This window comes from Cottoperca gobio, chromosome 4, assembly GCF_900634415.1.
Source record: "Cottoperca gobio chromosome 4, fCotGob3.1, whole genome shotgun sequence".
Classification (NCBI taxonomy): Eukaryota; Metazoa; Chordata; class Actinopteri; order Perciformes; family Bovichtidae; genus Cottoperca; species Cottoperca gobio.
The window spans coordinates 23,298,760-23,317,274 of NC_041358.1; the positions used below are offsets into that span (position 1 = coordinate 23,298,760).

At 40.0% G+C, this 18,515-nt stretch overlaps 2 protein-coding genes across 3 annotated transcripts; one reads left to right on the forward strand and one right to left on the reverse strand.

Moving 5' to 3' along the window:
* Positions 1-66: 66 nt before the first annotated feature.
* micos13 (mitochondrial contact site and cristae organizing system subunit 13) lies at positions 67-2,675 on the reverse strand. Its single transcript, XM_029429588.1, has 4 exons — positions 2,500-2,675; positions 1,908-2,064; positions 868-925; positions 67-589 (listed from the first exon to the last, which is right to left on the reverse strand). The coding sequence occupies exons 1-4, from the start codon at positions 2,526-2,528 to the stop codon at positions 492-494; spliced, it is 342 nt and encodes a 113-aa protein (XP_029285448.1). The 5' UTR covers positions 2,529-2,675; the 3' UTR covers positions 67-491.
* Positions 2,676-8,986: 6,311 nt separating this feature from the next.
* Positions 8,987-14,081, forward strand: hsd11b1la (hydroxysteroid (11-beta) dehydrogenase 1-like a). Of its 2 annotated transcripts, XM_029429982.1 has the most exons (6): positions 8,987-9,122; positions 10,987-11,117; positions 11,375-11,578; positions 11,867-11,960; positions 12,601-12,766; positions 12,900-14,081. In XM_029429982.1, the coding sequence occupies exons 1-6, from the start codon at positions 9,038-9,040 to the stop codon at positions 13,081-13,083; spliced, it is 864 nt and encodes a 287-aa protein (XP_029285842.1). In that variant the 5' UTR covers positions 8,987-9,037; the 3' UTR covers positions 13,084-14,081. The 2 variants fall into 2 exon arrangements, with proteins under 2 accessions (XP_029285842.1, XP_029285841.1); XM_029429981.1 differs by lacking the exon at positions 8,987-9,122 and having other exon boundaries at positions 10,777-11,117.
* Positions 14,082-18,515: the final 4,434 nt, after the last annotated feature.

The following is an 18,515-nucleotide window of genomic DNA, read 5'->3' on the forward strand; positions in this document are numbered from 1 at the left end:
TGAACACACTGCCATGGTCAACATGCAGTACATGAGTTTCCTCAATAAATCAAACTAAAGACTGGACGTGTTTTAAGAATGATGTATTATTTAGTCACAAATGGTGAAATTGCATTTATACAACAGACATTCTCTTCATAACATTATGTGGATGATTAGGAACAAAGGGGAGTGGACTACTGTATTTTAGACAATGAGTCAAATTAAATTGGGTGGTATACACAAAATTAAATCACTTTTTTTTCTTCTTAAATACATTTTGCTTCCTAGCATTATGTACAATACAACTCCCAACCAATGCCACTAACATTTAGAGAACCACAGTACCCATTCAGGAGACTGCACTTCACAACTTCTTTTTGTCCAACTGTTTTATTCTATGTTGGGTGTTTCTTCTTTCCTGGGGAGGGGCTACAACTGATGAAAAGTCATTTCTTAAGAGCAGAACTCAAAAAGATTGATAAATGTCAGGTTGTCCGCAGAGTTCCTGTTCACTTCGTGAGGTCTTTCACGTACTGCACTCCATGATTTGTGTATGCAGTTGCTTTTGATGGAGCCTCTGAAAGAGTTGAAATTGACTGCCGCACCCCTGCAATGAAATAAAAATCAATGGGTTTGGGTTTTTTGCGACAGAAATACATACAAAGCATTTAAGGTGTTAACCAACAGAACAGTAATCCTCTCAGGTCATAACAGTGATGCTGAAATTGATAACTGCCACAATGAAACGATAAAAAGATCACTAAACCTAAAAAAAAAGAGCCACAACCACATTTAAAATCTGAGCATAAAGAACTAACGCATGATGGTACCAGAATTGCAGCCTCATAAAAAGAAAAGGGAACAAGCTTTTCATTCAGTTCTTACCAGAGTTCCACGCCTGAACCGGAGAGAATTCCACTTTAGGTATGGTTGGAAGCTGAGCCTGAGGAGAGAAGGGGTCAATTATATATTGCATTGAATTACTTTTGAATGATACAATTGTGGCTGACCTTTCACAATACTTCTCAACATCATGCGGTTAAATAGTGCGCCATGTCTACCAGTGGCAATAAAGATTGAGCGCAGACAGTTTGGTGCTCATCTGAAAAGCGGTCATAATACTCCAGAATTCCACCGGAATAGGAATATGAAACGCATAATGAAATATCACTGGGATATTTTGTAGAAAGAATATTCTGACAGTTATTGACTTCTGAAAAGATACAACTAGGCAAGTTGAGATCGAGAGTAAACTAAAGCTCCGTACTTATTTTGAAATGTAAAATGCTATTTTGATGAAAATTGTGTGATTTATAATCTACCAAAGAAAAAAAAAGTCAATTTGTGTTCAGATTAGAACTCTTGATACTGAAACTGGAAGGCATGTTGTTTTAGAAGAAAAAAGTGGAATTAGTTCAATGTGTGGTCAGGGAGAGCTAGAGAATGACTTTCATTTTGTTCTCTTACTGTCCTTTGTACTGGAAATGTCATGATATTTTGTTTAGTGACATAAAAGACACAAGTGAGCTGATGGATATAAATCAAGAAAATCAATTTGGTAACTTATTTAATGAATCCATGAGACTTCAGGGGGAAAACCTTGTATTATTAGGGGTGGATGATTACCATTTGTGTTGCTTTTAAATTAGATTTTAGTATTTAGTAGTAGTATTTAGTATTTCCATCTTGTAATGGTGTCCTGTAAATAAATGAGGGATCGGCCTAGAATACAATTTCATTCTTTCAATCTATTATATGAATCATCAAAAGCTTTGTCAGCAGTATATAAAGCATTGACCTTTTTGCCCATTGCAGACACATTTCTAAAACAAATATAGATAAACATGTGTTTGCCTCTTATAGTTTCCTTCCTTGCATTACCATGACCAATATCCCGTAACAGAGCAAGAGCATCTTATCTGTACCTCCAGGCCAAAGTACTTCATCCATTCCTCTATGGCGGGGGGTATTGCAGCCTTGGCCTTCCCCAGGGCCTCTGAGCCCTGCTCACTGCTTCCCAACAGACCAGAGTCACAGGCGACGTAGAGAGCTCCTCCAGCAATGGTCAACTTGGTGGCCAGTCTGAAAAATATTGAAAGAACAGAGGCAGTCAGGCTATAAACCAAGATGACCCACCTCTGTGTCCTGTCAAAAACATGTCACACTGATTGAAAACACCCTTGCATGTTACTATTACTACAGTGCACAGCTTAAGAGCGACCTTTGATGCAAAGAAATCATCAGTTAAGTATTTAACGGTTAGCTAGTAACGTTAGCTATTTGTAAAACATTAGCGTAATGTAAATTAGGCCACCGTCCAAATCCAATGTGTAACTTAATATGTAGAATAGGCTAACTTTACTAGTGATTAATAAGCCAACTAGCTATCGTACAGTGGTTGAAGATGACAGCTGGAAAGCTCTCGGGTAGACTGACAGTTAGCTTTGCTCAAGTTAGCTTGAGCAGCTAGCACGCCCTACAGCAGCAATAACATCAGGGAAATTTAAAAATACTAACTTGACTACGGGTAAAATTCTTGCCGCCATGGTCCACAACAGTGTTGTTTCCTTTAACAAACAGTTATTCCCGATACGCCAGAAACAAGATATGTATGAAGGCTATCTGGATAGCTATGCTGAAGGACAACACTACTTGATCCCTGCGTACAAGGGCTGTGTCAATAAAGTTGTCCATTCAAAAGCTAGCGCTAATGTTATTTAAGAGCCGCAGATTCGTTCCTATACTATATTATTGCAATTTAAATCACAATTTCGACTAAACATATTATTTTAAGGAGGTGTTTGAATACCAAACAAATATATTTTGTTAACTCTGTCTGAGAAGCGGTCTTCAAGGAAATGTCAAATATATTGAATGTGTGGTTCTTTATAACAGGGTGCGGGAGAAATGAAGGTTGCCAAAAGCATATACTAGTGTAACTCATGGTGGTTTTGTATGCACTTCTATGTCCAAAGCTAAACTCTTCAGGAATGTACTAATTGAATGTCTGGGAACATTATTTGGTTGGTGACATATTTCACAGACAGGGCAAAATTGCCAAAATGGCCACGCCCATTTTGGGAGCGGTCCAATATATTGCCAAAGCTGTATCTCCATGACCCTTTGATCTAGGAGGTTGCTTGACCACTCAAAATTTGCGCAAATTTGTGGAGAATAGTGTCATGACTGGAGGGCACTATTGCAAAGGCAAAAAAGGGATGAGTCTTGTATCGGAGGTGATGACAATTCTTATGTTTGAGGAGTTTTACCTTGCCCAGGACAACAGTCGTGAATTAGACCAGCTAGTAGAGGGCATGGAAAATAAAATGCAGCAAGCACTAGATGTTTATCATGCAGTGTTCTAACAGATTTGGGAACAAAGCAAAGCCTTACATGCAGACTTAAAGAAATTCTTCACCGAGTGGAAAGAAACAGCCAGTACCAGTAATGAGACTGTAAGCTACTGGAGCTTGTTTTTAGATGTTGTGGTACTGTTCCCAACGATACTCATCAAAAGTGGAGCAGTCCGTACTCTTTAATCCAGACACAAGGAACTTTTCAGCATTGCTTATCATTTGTAGTGACAGTTCATCTACACCAAAGCCTTTCAGTAGCGATAGATCCATAGATGTCTTCAGGCCAGCCAACTTCAGACCCACTTTGCTGGTACTGTCGCAACCACTGAGGGCATGAATGGCTGGGAGACATGAAATCAAACTGTTGTCCATTTGATCAACCAACATGTGGACCGCTACTGTTTTCTTTGTTTTTCCACTACCAAGCTTCACATACAGCTTTTGTAGTTTCCAAGTTTTGTTGAAGTGGAAGATGAGGTTGACAAACACGTCGTTGTCTGGCGAGTAAACCAAGACTGATTGAACACCGTGTTTCAATGCACCATCATTTATATGGAACATGACCCTGTCATCGGCTTCTTCTTGGTTGCTTGAGAGCTCTGTTATCTTTGTTTCATTACCGGCCAACAGTTTCCTGCATGCACCTCCATATACACCTCCAAAGAAGATTTCCTTGTCTGATTCAACATTCCGCACCATCCACTTGTAAACATACTCCTGCAACCGTGTTTTGTTCAACATTGAACCCCAGAACATATCAAAGTCGACAGGGAGTTTCTGATTGTCAGACATTATGTTTATAGTGATTTTTTCTGATGAACTCCTCTGTGCCCGTTCCATTTGTTTGATTGACGATTCTTGATATACATCAAAAATAATGTCTATTCTCGTGCACTCAGCAGCTGTAGCAAGAATGCTGCGGGACAGACTGTCAGCCAATTCACCGAATGTATGAAGCCCCATCTTTTTTATTGATAGTTTACGTACAAGTGCCATGAAGTCCACAACTGTCATCTGGGCATCACTCTTAACATTCCTCGTCTCCTGTGGAAGTTTACTGACTAATTCTCTGGCTAAAGAAGATTTATCAGGCTTCTTCAATTTGATGCCGTCTTTACATTCAGAGGTGAGGAAGTGAGATGTGCTGGTCAGTTCAAACTTCAGCAGTTCTAACATGCTGTACCCTCTTTCTCTAGCATAGTCAATGCATCTAATAGTTTCTGCAGCGTCCTTTTTCGTCATGGATTTTTTTGCTGAGGTCTGAGTAGAATCGTGTTTGCGGTTGGTTGGGATCGTATCATGAAGGTGCATATCTTTATGCTGAAATCTCGACTCAACGAACTCTTGATAACTCTTTTCTCCAACTTCCAGACATTCTAGTAATCCGCCAATAACGTACTGGGGTATTTTGGCCCCTGTAGTGATGTTCTGAAGTCTGTCTCCAGTGCCAAATGGACTTTTGATAGATTTAATGTAATCCACAAGTGTCTTTACACGATCATGATCAATCTTGATGGAACTCTGATTTACCTCATGATGTAAACTCAGTTCACTGTCATCTCTGTCTCCTAAATTACACCATTCCAACAGCTGTGCAACATGAAGATCTTTCTCATGCTTTAGGAGATTCCACAAGGCTACTGCTTCTTTCTGTCTTGTAATCCCAATGATACCACCAGCTACCTTGGCAGGTTTGTTGTAACACTTCTCGAGTGCCATGTCAAATCCGACTGCACTACCTTGGCGGAGAGTGTGGTACATCACCCATCCACCATCCACAAAGCATCTGTAGATGCCCTGGAATTTTCTTTGTAAGTCAAGACAGTCTTCAAGGAAGAGAACACCCCATCTGATGTAGTTCATCCGACCAAAGCGAAAGAACAATGGCATCGATCTCCTGACAACAGAAACAAAGAGATGCCAATCACCTTGTCGGATAGAGTCGGTAAGATCTCTCAGGATTGGATATAGCTCATCTAAAAACAAGCTCCAGTAGCTTACATTCTCATTACTGGTACTGGCTGTTTCTTTCCACTCGGTGAAGAATTTCTTTAAGTCTGCATGTAAGGCTTAGCTTTGTTCCCAAATCTGTTAGAACACTGCATGATAAACATCTAGTGCTTGCTGCATTTTATTTTGCATGCCCTCTACTAGCTGGTCTAATTCACGACTGTTGTCCTGGGCAAGGTAAAACTCCTCAAACATAAAAATTGTCATCACCTCCGATACAAGACTCATCCCTTCTTTGCCTTTGCAATAGTGCCCTCCAGTCATGACACTATTCCCCACAAATTTTGAGTGGTCAAGCAACCTCCTAGGTCAAACGGGTCACGGAAATACAGCTTTGGCAATATATTATTTTGCGTGGCCATTTTGGCAATTTTTCCCTATGTCACCAACCAAATAATGTTCCCAGACCTTCAATTAGTACATTCCTGAAGAGTTTAGCTCTGGACATAGAAGTGCATACAAAACCACCATGTATGCAGAGTAATAGAGTAATAGAAGGAGGCGTGAATAATTTCTATAAGGATCCTTCTAAACCCTCTAGTTGTAGACCAATACCCCTTAGTTGGTATGTTTGCAAGATTATTAGAGATTGACTGGATAATTGGCATATTTTATAGAAAATATATAGGCCTACTATACCTATAGTATAATAATAATTATTACTATTATAAAAAGTCAAATGCAGTAGGCTACTTCCAGTTGGACTGTATTCAACTCAATTAAGGATTTAAATAGAACTATTCAAGTAAGGATTTAAAACAATTTGTATTTGAAAATGGGACCAATCAATCTTTTCAGTGATGTTAAATTACTTTTATTTTCTCAAGCATAACCAGATATTGGCAGATCTCATTTTGGAGATGACGGGGTAGGGGTAGGGAACCTTTTTGGCTTTGAGAGCCATAAAAAAACAAATATTTGTAAAAGTATTTCCTTGTAAGCCATACTGTCCTAAGCATACCTGTCAACATTGGAATTTCAAAATAAGGGACATTTTCTGGTGGACCTTAACAGCTCTCAGCCACCCAGCCCATATAATGTAAATATAAACACATAAAGGACGAGTAGCCTATATACATTCAGGAAATACATGTTTATATAAAATATAGCCGAGTAGCCTACTTCATTGTGATGGCAGAGTCGGGAAAAATGTCTGCGACACTGCGACTGAAATCAACACAGAAGCTGAAAGCTACATTGTTTTTGGCACAAAGCATTGACATCTTTCCCTCAGCTTTGATCACTTGGTCTGCCTCTGAAACAGTTCTTGTCACAAATGAAGTCCTTGACAGTGAATGTTGTGACGGCCCCTGCTTAACCTGTCTTGTGTCAGTCACTGTGTTGTATGTCTTTAAGGTGTCAATGGAGCTGATGGCAGTATTACGTCAGATCTGGAGCACCTGGGCGCAGCGCACCTCAGGACCATAAAAGGCCCAGCATCCGCGATGCTGTGGTCTCTCCCTGTGGCCCGGAGTAAATTGGAAGGGACACCGTAGGCCTTGAGTATCTTCATCATCACGCCTCTGTGTATAGAGTCAAATACCTTTTTGAAATCGATGAAGCACAGTACCGCTGTCAGGTTGTTCTTCTTAACCTCCTCGATGATTCTCCTCAAGGCCAAGATCTGGGTCACAGTGGTCCTCTTCTCTCGGAAACCGTTTTGGTTCTCTCTCAGGTGGGGGTTGATGGCACTACGTATCCGGTTCAGTAGCATGCGGTTGTACATTTTTGCAATGACACAAGTCAGACTTATGCCACGTAGTTGTCTGGCTTCGAGAGATCTCCGGACTTAGGGCACTGGGATGATGTTAGAGAGAGACCACATATCAGGCTGGCTGTTTGTCATAAGGGCGCGGTTGGAGCAGTTTAAAAACTTGCTTCCTAGCGGAGTGGCCACCTACATTACTGAGAAGAAGGATGCCACAGCTGCTGATGCTGCTGTGTCAGCAGATGAATATGTGCTGCTCCATAAGGGTTCTTTTCGAGAGCGCACGGTGCGTGATGACGTTGGCTGGAGAGGGAGTGAGTCTGACACTGCATCATTTGATCCCACACGGTCTTGGAAGTCTGGTTCGTTTAAATCTGAAACCAAAACTCGAGGCAGTTTTGATAAGAGTAAATCATGCAACTATTGTCACGAGACAGGACACTGGAAGGCAGAATGTCCTTTGTTACTGTCGAGGAATAAGGGTATGAGACCTAATGTTAAGTCTGCTGCGTTTGTTGCGCCTGTGAGTACGACTGATGTCTCTGAGGTCCTTACCACTTGTTCTTGTGAGCCTGACGTTTTGGGTGGTATGCTCCTTTAATTAGAAGTGGTGTTGTGTCGCTGGTAGGAAGTGAGGTTAAAATACCGATAAATATCTTGAGGGATACAGGGGCCTATGACTCGTACATAGTGGACTCTGTATTGCCTTTATCAGCAGAAACTGACGTCGGTGAAAGTATTCTGTCGTGGGATAGGATTACCAATTTTGTCTATTCCTTTGCATAAAATGATCCTTGACTGTGAGCTTGTGCAGGGTGAGGTTGCTGTGGGGGTTCAGCCGGCGTTGCCCATTGCCCACACTTTGTTCGGTGGATACTACTTCTGATGAGAGCTCTGGTGAATTTCCAGAGGTCTTTTCAGCCTGTGTGGTTACGCGCGCAATGGCGAAGTCAGAGCTGGATGCGTTATCTGACAGTTGTGGTGACGTCAATTTGGAGGTTCCGTCTCTGTCGGATTTTCCTGTCAGTTTCACGTAATGAGCTTTTGCATGAGCAACGGAGTGATCCCTCCCTGAAAGAGTTGTTTTATCGTGGATCAATCATTTTTATTTCTTAAACCAGCAGCAGCCTGTTACCTGTTTAACAAATGACCTATAATGCATTTATATTATTTATTCCTTATTTGCGTCTGTATTTATTGATATTCTTATTGTGAACTCATTATTTAATAAAGCAAAATATGATTGTATTGTCTTTTGAACACTGGGAATTATTTAAAAGGCTAAATGTTTCAGGGAAAGATTAAATTATATAACTACCATCAAACCCCACGCTCAGGAATAATACACCTCACATGTGACTGAAGGGAAATGTAAAAAAGTGTTTCTTGCTAACAGACAAACTCCGACTTTATTTGACTTCACTCAGCTATGAAACTCCAGTGATGTTGAAATGTATCAGATCAATCGATCAATAACTGGTATCCAATAATAAGTGGCATGTCGCCTGGTAAAAGACTGTCTTTTGAGTGATAAGGCAGCACAAGTTAGTCATATCAATCCACTCTCCAACTTGTCTATTAATTTTTTTGAGGGCTTTTGTTTTGAAATTACTTCCGAGAGTTGCGCCCCGCCCCTCTACCTGAATGGAGCCAATGTTCAATTTACGATTTAGTAAAGTGAAAAGCAAACACAAAAGAAGCACTGCAGTCTCTTTTTCTGTTCACTGGTTTAAGAATCAAAGGTACACCACGGTTTCCGCCCACATCGAGTCGAAAGCTGGTTTAACTCGTATCTGAACAGCAGCATACACCCACGTTACACATGCCATGAGGGGGAAAGGGAGGGATTACACAAACTGTACTTTTGGAGTCCTTATATTTCCCGTGCAAGGAAATTGTGGAGATTGGAATTGTAGAAGTCAGGGTTCACTCCTGAAAACTTACTGCCATAAATTAACTAAGCTACCAACAAGTTAACAAAATGGGAACTTTCACTAAAATCCTTTTAGCTAGTATTTGTGTTGCTTTCCTAGCTGTCAAGTGGACTTCACCCAGTTTTAATGAAGGTAAGACAGTGGATTTCTCTTTATTTTGTGAGGTTTGCTGAGAAATGCATTATATTCAGAATGTGCTTTGTTTTTGTTATGCTTTGAAGTTAACTTACTATTACTATGTGATTAACCTACTGCATCTGAACTAGTAACACACACATCAAAATGAAACAGCCTGGAAGACATGGGCACAAGAATCCCTGGAATGCGGCTGTAGCTTTCCTGCCAACGGTTCACATCACTTGTAAGAAATGATCACAACTGCTATGAACAAAGTTGGAAATATATTGATAGATTGGACCTAACAGTTAAGAAAAGAGAAGAATATCTCCTATTTGTCCATAAACCAGAAGATTGGTTTAGGTTACTTTCATGAATTCACAGACTCAAACAGACAATCCATGTCATATTAAATAAGTTTCTTCTTCTGACAAGGATGAAAGTCTTTTTATTACAATTACTTTTGACAGCTGTCCATTTTCTCTTTGTGGTACACAGTATCCGAGATTTCGTCAAACTGGTGCAACTGTGGACCTATGATATTTTGGATGGTGTATTTGTCTTGAATAAAAAAATATACAAATTTATAAAAAATATGTCCTCCTTCTCAGATAAAGCACTTTAGTAAATATAAGATGAATAACAAAAAATATATACATAACGGTCAGTGTGATAGCTTTACGTGACACACGAAAATCTGACAAAGTACAAGGGAATTTCCTGAATCTCAGTATGAAATAATAAACAAAGAATTCTTCTTCATACAAATGCTCGTATCTTTTGAATTTGTTCATCAGGCTATTCATTGATTATTAAGCCTATCTACAGCTAATTGATACAATCTTACAATAATTTGGGGATGGCTCATATGAGAAAGAAAGTAATTAGTAACCTAGATATGATTATCCATATTGCAGTGTGGATCTACAGCCTCAACTACATGGTCCGCTCTATGAATCACGTGAACTCATCATGCACAGTAATGGAATGCTGTTCGTGCTTACTGCTCTGCATTGCTCCAAAAATATCTGTGTATAATAATGATGAGCATGAAAGTTTAAAGCTCCCCTGGGGAAATTTAGGAAAGGGAGCACAAATTGAAATAGTAATTGATGATATGATGATATGATCTGACATGCTTTCTGCTTGTGACTGAGGCCTTACCAGAGAGAGAGCATTTATCTGTGTTGTGAGGATGCAGTGTACAGTAGCTTTTCCACAAGTAATGAAATCATGTGGTTAAAGTCAATGGGGTAGTGTGTGTTTGTTTTCAACAATTACAACATTATGTTGCCTTATGAAAAGGCTCTACCACATACTACAGCTTAATGACGATAATATTGTAACATTTTATAGAACTACATCTTATAAATAGTGAATTATTATTATTATTTATGATGTTTTTCACACAAACAAACACAAGTTCATTATCCTGGAGGTGCACTGTTGCCTGTAATCTCTGCAAATGTCCAATGAGCTAAGAGGGAGATATCAGGAATTTAGATAAGTTTATCTTTTACTGATAAAACCCTTTATGTTGCAACATTCCTTATGGATAGCACTGTTTTTAAGAACAGGAAGTACTATCTTAAATTTCCACAGCAATATAATGACAACGTTTCTTATTTTATCTGACCGGTTCTACCCATAATGAGGATCATGGTGTTAAAGAACAGTTCTGTCAGCAAATCACTTTCAACACTTTTAGGAATGACTACAAATTGATATTTACCAACTTAATACCAGTTGGAACAAATACCAGTATTGTTATCAAAATGTAAAATGCTGTATCAAAGGCACTCAAATGTAAATGTCTTTCTCATTTCCATCAACACAACTGTGTATGTCTTTGTTTTTGTGTCTCTTATGTGTCTCTCAGAATCTCTCAGTGGTGCCAGGGTATTGGTTACTGGGGCCAGTACGGGTATTGGGGAACAAATGGCCTATCACTATGCCCGCTTTGGTGCCCAGATAGTAATTACAGCAAGGAGGCAGAAAGTGTTACAGCAGGTTAGTGAATTCAACAACATGAAAGGGGTCTCCACGCTCAAACCAAAAAGTGCTAATAATTCTGTTGTGTGTCCATCATATCATGTACAGTATATTTGTTTGTATATTGAGAAAGACATACAACAACATTATGTCGGGCTTTAGGTTAACAACACACATTCTTCAGTGGATTGAAGTGCCTGCATTAAGCCACAAGTGATTTCTGTTCTCTTTTCTGCGACCGCTTTGGATGTATTCTTTCTGATATTTGCTTCTAGGTGGCAGAGAAGTGTCTGAGTTTGGGAGCCCAGAAAGCACTCTACATAGCAGCCGACATGGCCAGTGAGTCGGACCCCGACAAAGTCGTAGATTTTGCAATTGAAAAGCTCGGAGGGTTGGATTACCTAGTTCTCAACCACATTGGGCCGAGCCCCTTCAGCATGTGGGAGGGTGATGTGGATCACACCAGGTGGCTGATGAAGGTAGTGCAGCGTTTTGATGCTCTCAGCACATACTGTGTGTGTGTGTGTGTGTGTGTGTGTGTGTGTGTGTGTGTGTGTGTGTGTGTGTGTGTGTGTGTGTGTGTGTGTGTGTGTGTGTGTGTGTGTGTGTGTGTGTGGGTTTGATCTGACTCGTGTGGTGTTTGCATATGTTTTTGCGTGTTTCTCAGCACATACAATGAGGAGAATGCACTGATTCCTGTATGTGTGTGTGTGTGTGTGTGTGTGTGTGTGTGTGTGTGTGTGTGTGTGTGTGTGTGCTTTCCAAAGGTCAATTTCTTCAGCTACATTCAGATGGCTTGGAGAGGTTTGGCCTCCCTTGAGCAAAGTAAAGGATCACTCGTGATCGTTTCATCACTTTTAGGTAAATTTGCAACATTATTTTTAGCATGAAAAACATGTTGACTTTCAAAGTTCATTGTCGAGCACCAGTTTAAAATCTCACCTCAACATTCATTTAGCATCTGTTCTTGAGCTTTTGATCTTATCACATGATCTTCATCAGCAGTCATGGAATTGTAGATGTTCACATTAAAAAAATAAATCTTAGGACTTTAAGGAAAAGTGCTCAGAGATCCAATCCACTGAACACTGCAGAAGAAGGTCATGTGATATAATAAAAACTTCCAACAACAGAGACTTAATGAACCTTGTAGGGAAATTGTTTTGAAAAAAATGAACAATGTTGAAATACCAAATCTATTGGAAATGTTTTATATTCAGTATTTTGCTTTTCATGAGCTAGAAAACGTCAAAAGCTATAGTAAGTATTTGTGCTCCTTAGATGAGTTCAGAACTCGACCGATCACATGTAAATCCAAAGGAAATGTTATCCTTTCTTATAAACATTATGAAATGTTAAAACGCTGATAAATCCTAAAAAGAAAGATATTGCTGCTGTCTTGACCAGGGCTTCCATGGAAAAGAGATGTTGTAATCTTAGCTGGTTAAATAAAGGTTTATTTAAAAAGAATAATGAAATAAAAGTTTTCAATGTTTCACAGGTAAAATGTCCAGTCCCTTCGTTGCACCGTATACCTCAACAAAATTCGCCTTGAATGGTTTCTTCGGGGCCTTTCAGCACGAGCTGGCTATGAAGAAGAGCAACGTGTCCGTCTCTATATGCACACTGGGGCTAATTGATACCGATTCAGCGATGGAGAAAGTCAGGTTAGTCAAGTTAGTGTTATTGAGTCCAAATGCAATTTGCATCAAATACTTATTTTTGCATCAAATACTTATTTTTGCATCAAATACTACTGCTGTCCACAGTAGTTAAGAGAAGTATCTTTCTGTATCCTAGGGAAGTCACTAGTGTACCAGCCTACCCTGCCACAGATGCAGCCTTGAACATCATCATTACAGGAGCTACAAGACAGTCGGAGCTCTTCTACCCTTGGTTCACCTACATTGTGTCTTTGACCAAAGACTGGTTCCCTTCCTTCACAAACTATGCCATCCAGAAATCATACAGCTACAGCCCATGAAACACATAAATGATGTAATTAATATATTCCACTTCCCAAATTTAGCATTTATGATATTAAACAAAACAAATTGGTCCTCTTTTCCTCTCCTTTTGGGAGAGTTGCAAAGAAAAGCTCATCAATTGTATTTGTTTCCTTTTTAGACTACCTCCAAAGAGATTTAAAAAAGCACACAGGAGGAAACGTTGGTGGAGAGCAGAGGACCCCTTTTTTTTTCTTCGTTTTCAGATTCAGTGGTGTTTGGTAAATCACACTTTACACATTACTGCAATTATGTGGTAAAAGTGAGAGACCTGGTAAAAGGAGAAAAGGAATAAACGCTGTATTTCTCTTGCTTGTGAAAAGTATACAGTCTTTAACACTCAAACACTAGGCCACCAGGAACCCTAAACAATTTAATTGAGGACAACCTTTGAACATTCAAAATTAGACGGTTTTTTTCACTTTGTAATCAAAACATTCAGTCATGCACACTTATAAGAGTCAAATACAGACTCAATACCATGCCTGTTGAAAAAGACATTAATCGGGATGGAACAGTACTTGCAATATCCACATGAGGGCAGTAGTGGCAAAGTAGTGAAGTCATGACTTCATCATATCTGCAGCAGCCAGTGAAATCCATTCTCACAAAACAATTTAAAACAAAATCCTTAATAACAGACTATCATGCATTTAAGGAAGATGTAGCAAATTGGTTTGAAACCTTTTAATCTAAAATACTGACGTCTTTGGTTGCAAATATAACCGAGTCCCGTGTGTTCACAGATGTAATCATCTGTTGTTGTTTTTTTAAACCTCCATCACCATATCAATCCTCACCCTCACTGTTCCTCTTCCTGTCTTCTCTGTTCTCCACCCCTGGATTCCTCTCCATCTCCATTCTTCTCTATTTCACTTAGTTCCATCTTTCCAAAGTTGGCCACAGTAGGCGTTACAGACTTCCTACAGAGCAGGACTTTCTCAGTGGATTCCTTTGTGTCTTTGTTCATCATCCCCCAAAAGCACCGCAGGCTTCCTGTGAAGCTGTTGGCTCAATCTGTCCTGGTGGTCTTTTTTTTATTGTAATACACCCCAGAGGTTGTACCCTGCTAATAAAGTGCTTTTCTACTGTTTACCCAGAGTGAGTTGTCATTGTCAAAAAGAAATGCCTCGCTAAAGGTGATGATTTGAAAAGTTGAGAAACAGAGAGAAGAGCATTTTCTCCTGGGTGCATATGAATGACGCTCCTAGAGCAAGTGGCCATGAATATTAAATATAAAAGTTTTCACAGTTCTCTCACACTTTCGATTTGATATGAATGATGGGGGGGGGGGAAGGGATGTCATTAGAATACATGTTCTCTTTGTCCATATCTTGACACTTGATGATTTGAGAGGATTGTGGAGATGGTATAATCTCCTTGCAAATGCCGTGGAAAGAAAAGAAAAACCCTTTTGCTCCTTCTGTCTCTTTCTCTGTCACACACACACACACACACACACACACGCACACGCACACATACATATATATATATATATATATATATATGGAGGGGCCTCCAGGGGTGGAGAGAAGGCATGGCCTGGGAGAGCAGCCAGAAACACCTGCAACAGATTAGTGCTCCTAATGCTAGGTAATAAATCCTCTCACCCTTCTCTAGCATCTCCATCTCCACCAAGCATGGATCTTATAGGCTGAGGAGCATCCACCCACAACACTCACTGCAACACACACACTAAATAAAGTATCAAACACTGAAATGTTGATGCAGCCATTGGATCTATTTATTCTGTCTATCTCAGTGGTATCCACTGCAGTGCATGCTGCAAATGAAACTACACAACACTTGCATAATCTCTTTTCTATTGGTTCAGCATCATGGCGGTTTTCCCCAGGGTCTTACACTGGGCTCTATATCAAGATCAAACATTTTCATTATGACTGCAAACAGCCAAGGCCAAGAGCAAAGCTGAGGCTGGCTGCTTTACTGACTACACATAAAACTTGAAAGGTAGCAGACTGATTGGCCAATTGGACTCTTACTTACAGAGGTTTGTAATAGAGGTTGAATTCTGCTTTAATGCCCGTGATACAGCATATTATTTAATCTCTATGTCGACCGATAAAGAAAGACAATCTGTATGTGTGCTACGGTAGTAAAATCAAACGACATGTAAAATAAGTTCCTCGCTTTTATATATGCACACAACATTTGCTGATGCAGCAAAAATGTCATGTTTCAGACCATAAATAGTCACCTATCCATGGCAAGAGTACAGTGCACCTCAACCATCATGCACCGGGCCCAATTTATGATTCTTTCTTGTCCTGCTTCTTTGAGCACAAAGGACACTGCTCCACAAATCTGTGTGTGTGTGTGTGTGTGTGTGTGTGTGTGTGTGTGTGTGTGTGTGTGTGTGTGTGTGTGAGACATTTATCACATACTGGCTTGGGATTGGGTGACCAACTGGTGAGAATGGGTGACAGGAGCCTCCTGTGTGAAGGTGGAAGTGATGGCAAAGTAAACCTTGAGGTGACACACATATTATATCTGCATGTCCGTGCAGGCCTACAATGTGACTCAGGGAGACAGTACTCCTGGTAAGAAGATGAAAGGAGCAATTGAAAGTAAGTTCTGAAAGGAACTTCACACACAAAGAAATATGTATCTAATGTAATTTCAAATTAATTGTAATTGTATTGGTCACTCAACTGTACCCTACTGCTTTAGGTCAAATGCATTCATTTAAAAATATGCTTGTATTCTTTCTTGCCAAGAGTTAGATGAGTAATTGATAGCACTGTACAGTATGTAGCTGGAGCCAGCAGCCGATTACCTTAGCTTAGCATAAAGACCGGTAACTTCCACTGGTTGCCTTGTAGGCACATTCACATAGCGCCTTGTAAAAAGGCAAATTAACGCTCTAATACTTTGTTTTTTGTACAAATTAAACAAATGAGATATAGCGTGTTAATTGGTGAGATTTAGAGGTGCTGGTACACAGATTGCGTTACCTTTGCACAGAGCCAGGCTAGCTGTTTCCCCCTGTTTTCAGTCTTTGTGCTAAGCTAAGATCAGTTGTATTTTCCAGATATGTATTAAAATGACAGATATGAGAGAGGTATAAACTTACTTATCTTACTTTTTGCAAGAAAGTAATGAAGTGGATTTCTCAAAATGTCAAATTTTCTTTTAAATGCTTTCACAATAAATAGTATTTTGTATTGTATAAAGCAAGTAGGATAGTCTTAGTATGCAAGACTTGTAGGCTAGTGATAGAAGAATCCCATAAGTATTTAGCAAATATTGTCTGTGGTGTAAATGTTATCTAACATCAGTTGAAGCTGAAACCAGCCATTGATCTGCGTAGTGGTGTGAGCCGATTAATTTAAAAAAGAATGTTAATCTTCTTGAATGCTGCTTGTGCATGACCTCTGAAAAGTTTTCACAAAACATTGAGCTATGATAACAAAAGGAGAGAGTGAGCGAGAGAGACAGAGGAGGAGGGGGAGGCGAGAGGAAAACCTATGAAAGGGAGCGTCAGTGTGAATACAAACTGTGGGTGTGAGAGGTGGCTGAGGTGGCCCTGTGACCCCTGACCTCCTTCCCCCAGGTCCATTCAGAGCAGCACAATGGTTGACACCTGTGTCCTTTCAGTACTGGAACTATTATTATTTACATCAGTCAGTGGGAGAGAGAGGGGAAGACAGAAAGAGGCCAGAGGTGCTGTGAAGCAGAGTGCACCAGCCTCATGCCAACAGCACCCCCTCTTACCCTCTCTCCTTCAAAGACAGGTGCCTTCCTCTCTCTCTGTCTCTCTGTCTGCCAATCTCTTCCTCTTTAATTATTTCAGATAACTCCAAACACATTGGCGGAAGGAGAGCATCCACAAAGAGGACAGACAGGGTGTTTTTACATCCTGGACATGGTCCAGGATCACTCCTGCTCCTCTGTATTAGAATTAATACAGAGGGTATCAGACTGGGTTGGGTTGGGGGGAAGGGGGTTAACATTTCAATGCCCACGTCTGTTGGCAGAAATATACTTTTATCTCCCAAAAAAAGGTTTCTCTTTTGATTTAAGAATATGTGCTTCAGTTTTTGCAAATACAAAGTGTTAAGAACGAGCTAACACAACATACAAAGTTTCATTTCAAATGATTAAATAAAGAGTCACATTCAGAGATTTGAGTGTGTGTGTACGAGTTTAATGACATTCGTGGGGCAATCCTTTTGTTCTGTCCTTATCATTTATCTCTCTCTTGCTGATCATGCTGGTGGGGAGAGTCACAGGGAGCATGGGTGGCAGGCTGGGGGTTACATGGATTCTACTTTTCTTTTTTCATTGGGGGAGAGAAAGCCCAATTAACAAAGGATAAGAAGTAAACCGTAAACACCCTCAACAAGGCCCAACAAACCTACAAGAACAAGAGCTTTCTCTCTCTCTCTCTCCCTCTCTCTCTCTGTCTCTCTCTCTGTCTCTCTCCTTCTCTCTCTGGATCCTTCTCTCTCCCTCTCTTACTCTGTCTCTTTCCAAAAATATAAAAGAAAAAAATATTTTTCAGAATTAGTACATGGCACAATAAAACTCCTGCTGGGCCCACCGGCGGGCCTGTGCACGCTAAGAGGTTTTAAATAGCAGCCAAGAAAAAAAATGTATACGGATGAATGTTTAAAAAATGTCCTCCAACAAACGAAAAATCAACATGGGGTAAAAGTGGAGGAATACAGATTTGGCCGTTTTTAATACCTCAGCCAGACTCCATATGAGCCAAAGAGAGGAGTCTGGCCTCACTAACCAGGAGGTTTTTAGATTATTAAAGAAGCTTGTGCTAAAGTGAAAAAACAAACAAACGTTGAAGATGTCTCTCTTAATTTATTTATTTGTTTTTATTTTTGCTTTTAACATCTCACTTGCTATGGATACCTTTAGTGGTTTTAAATGTGAATGGAGCCAGAGTTTTTAAAAAAAGAGCTCAAATATTTGAAACTGATGAAATGAAACACATTGATGTTTTTTTTTACAAGAGACGCACAGCGACAGTTTTAATGAGATAGACTGGAGGAGAGAGTGGGAAGGGGAAGTCATTTTAAGCCACAACACTTCTCTTAGTGGAGGAGTGGGCTTCCTCTTCTCCAAGTCTTTTACTCTAGTCTCACTGGAGGTCGAGCATTTTATTGAGGGGAGGTTGCTTTAGTCAAAGCAAGGTTTGACTTTTTTACAGCGTTTTTATAAATGTGTACGCTCCAACAATCGGTGCAGAGAGGAAGCTGTTTTTACAAAAGGTTAATGATGTTTTATATGGCTGTGCCTCGGAGGATTTTTTATTCTTGGGAGGGGATTTTAACTGCACAGAAAATGCATCTTTAGATTGAAATTACGCATCCAGCGTCCCAGAATGATCTGAGGCAGCTGGTCCTCTCCAATGGCCTGGTGGATGTATGGAGAA

What these genes read in the sequence shown, in the direction of transcription:
- micos13 (XM_029429588.1), bottom strand. Translation starts at nt 2,528, where the DNA reads ATGGCGGCAAGAATTTTACCCGTAGTCAA. An exon ending in AGAATTTTACCCGTAGTCAA is followed by an intron (nt 2,065 to 2,499) that starts GTTAGTATTTTT and finishes AATATTTTTCAG; the next exon opens with ACTGGCCACCAAGTTGACCA. An exon ending in TGAAGTACTTTGGCCTGGAG is followed by an intron (nt 926 to 1,907) that starts GTACAGATAAGA and finishes TTCTCTCCTCAG; the next exon opens with GCTCAGCTTCCAACCATACC.
- hsd11b1la (XM_029429981.1), top strand. Translation starts at nt 10,890, where the DNA reads ATGCTGTATCAAAGGCACTCAAATGTAAATGTCTTTCTCATTTCCATC. An exon ending in GATCGTTTCATCACTTTTAG is followed by an intron (nt 11,961 to 12,600) that starts GTAAATTTGCAA and finishes AATGTTTCACAG; the next exon opens with GTAAAATGTCCAGTCCCTTC. An exon ending in TCAGCGATGGAGAAAGTCAG is followed by an intron (nt 12,767 to 12,899) that starts GTTAGTCAAGTT and finishes TCTGTATCCTAG; the next exon opens with GGAAGTCACTAGTGTACCAG.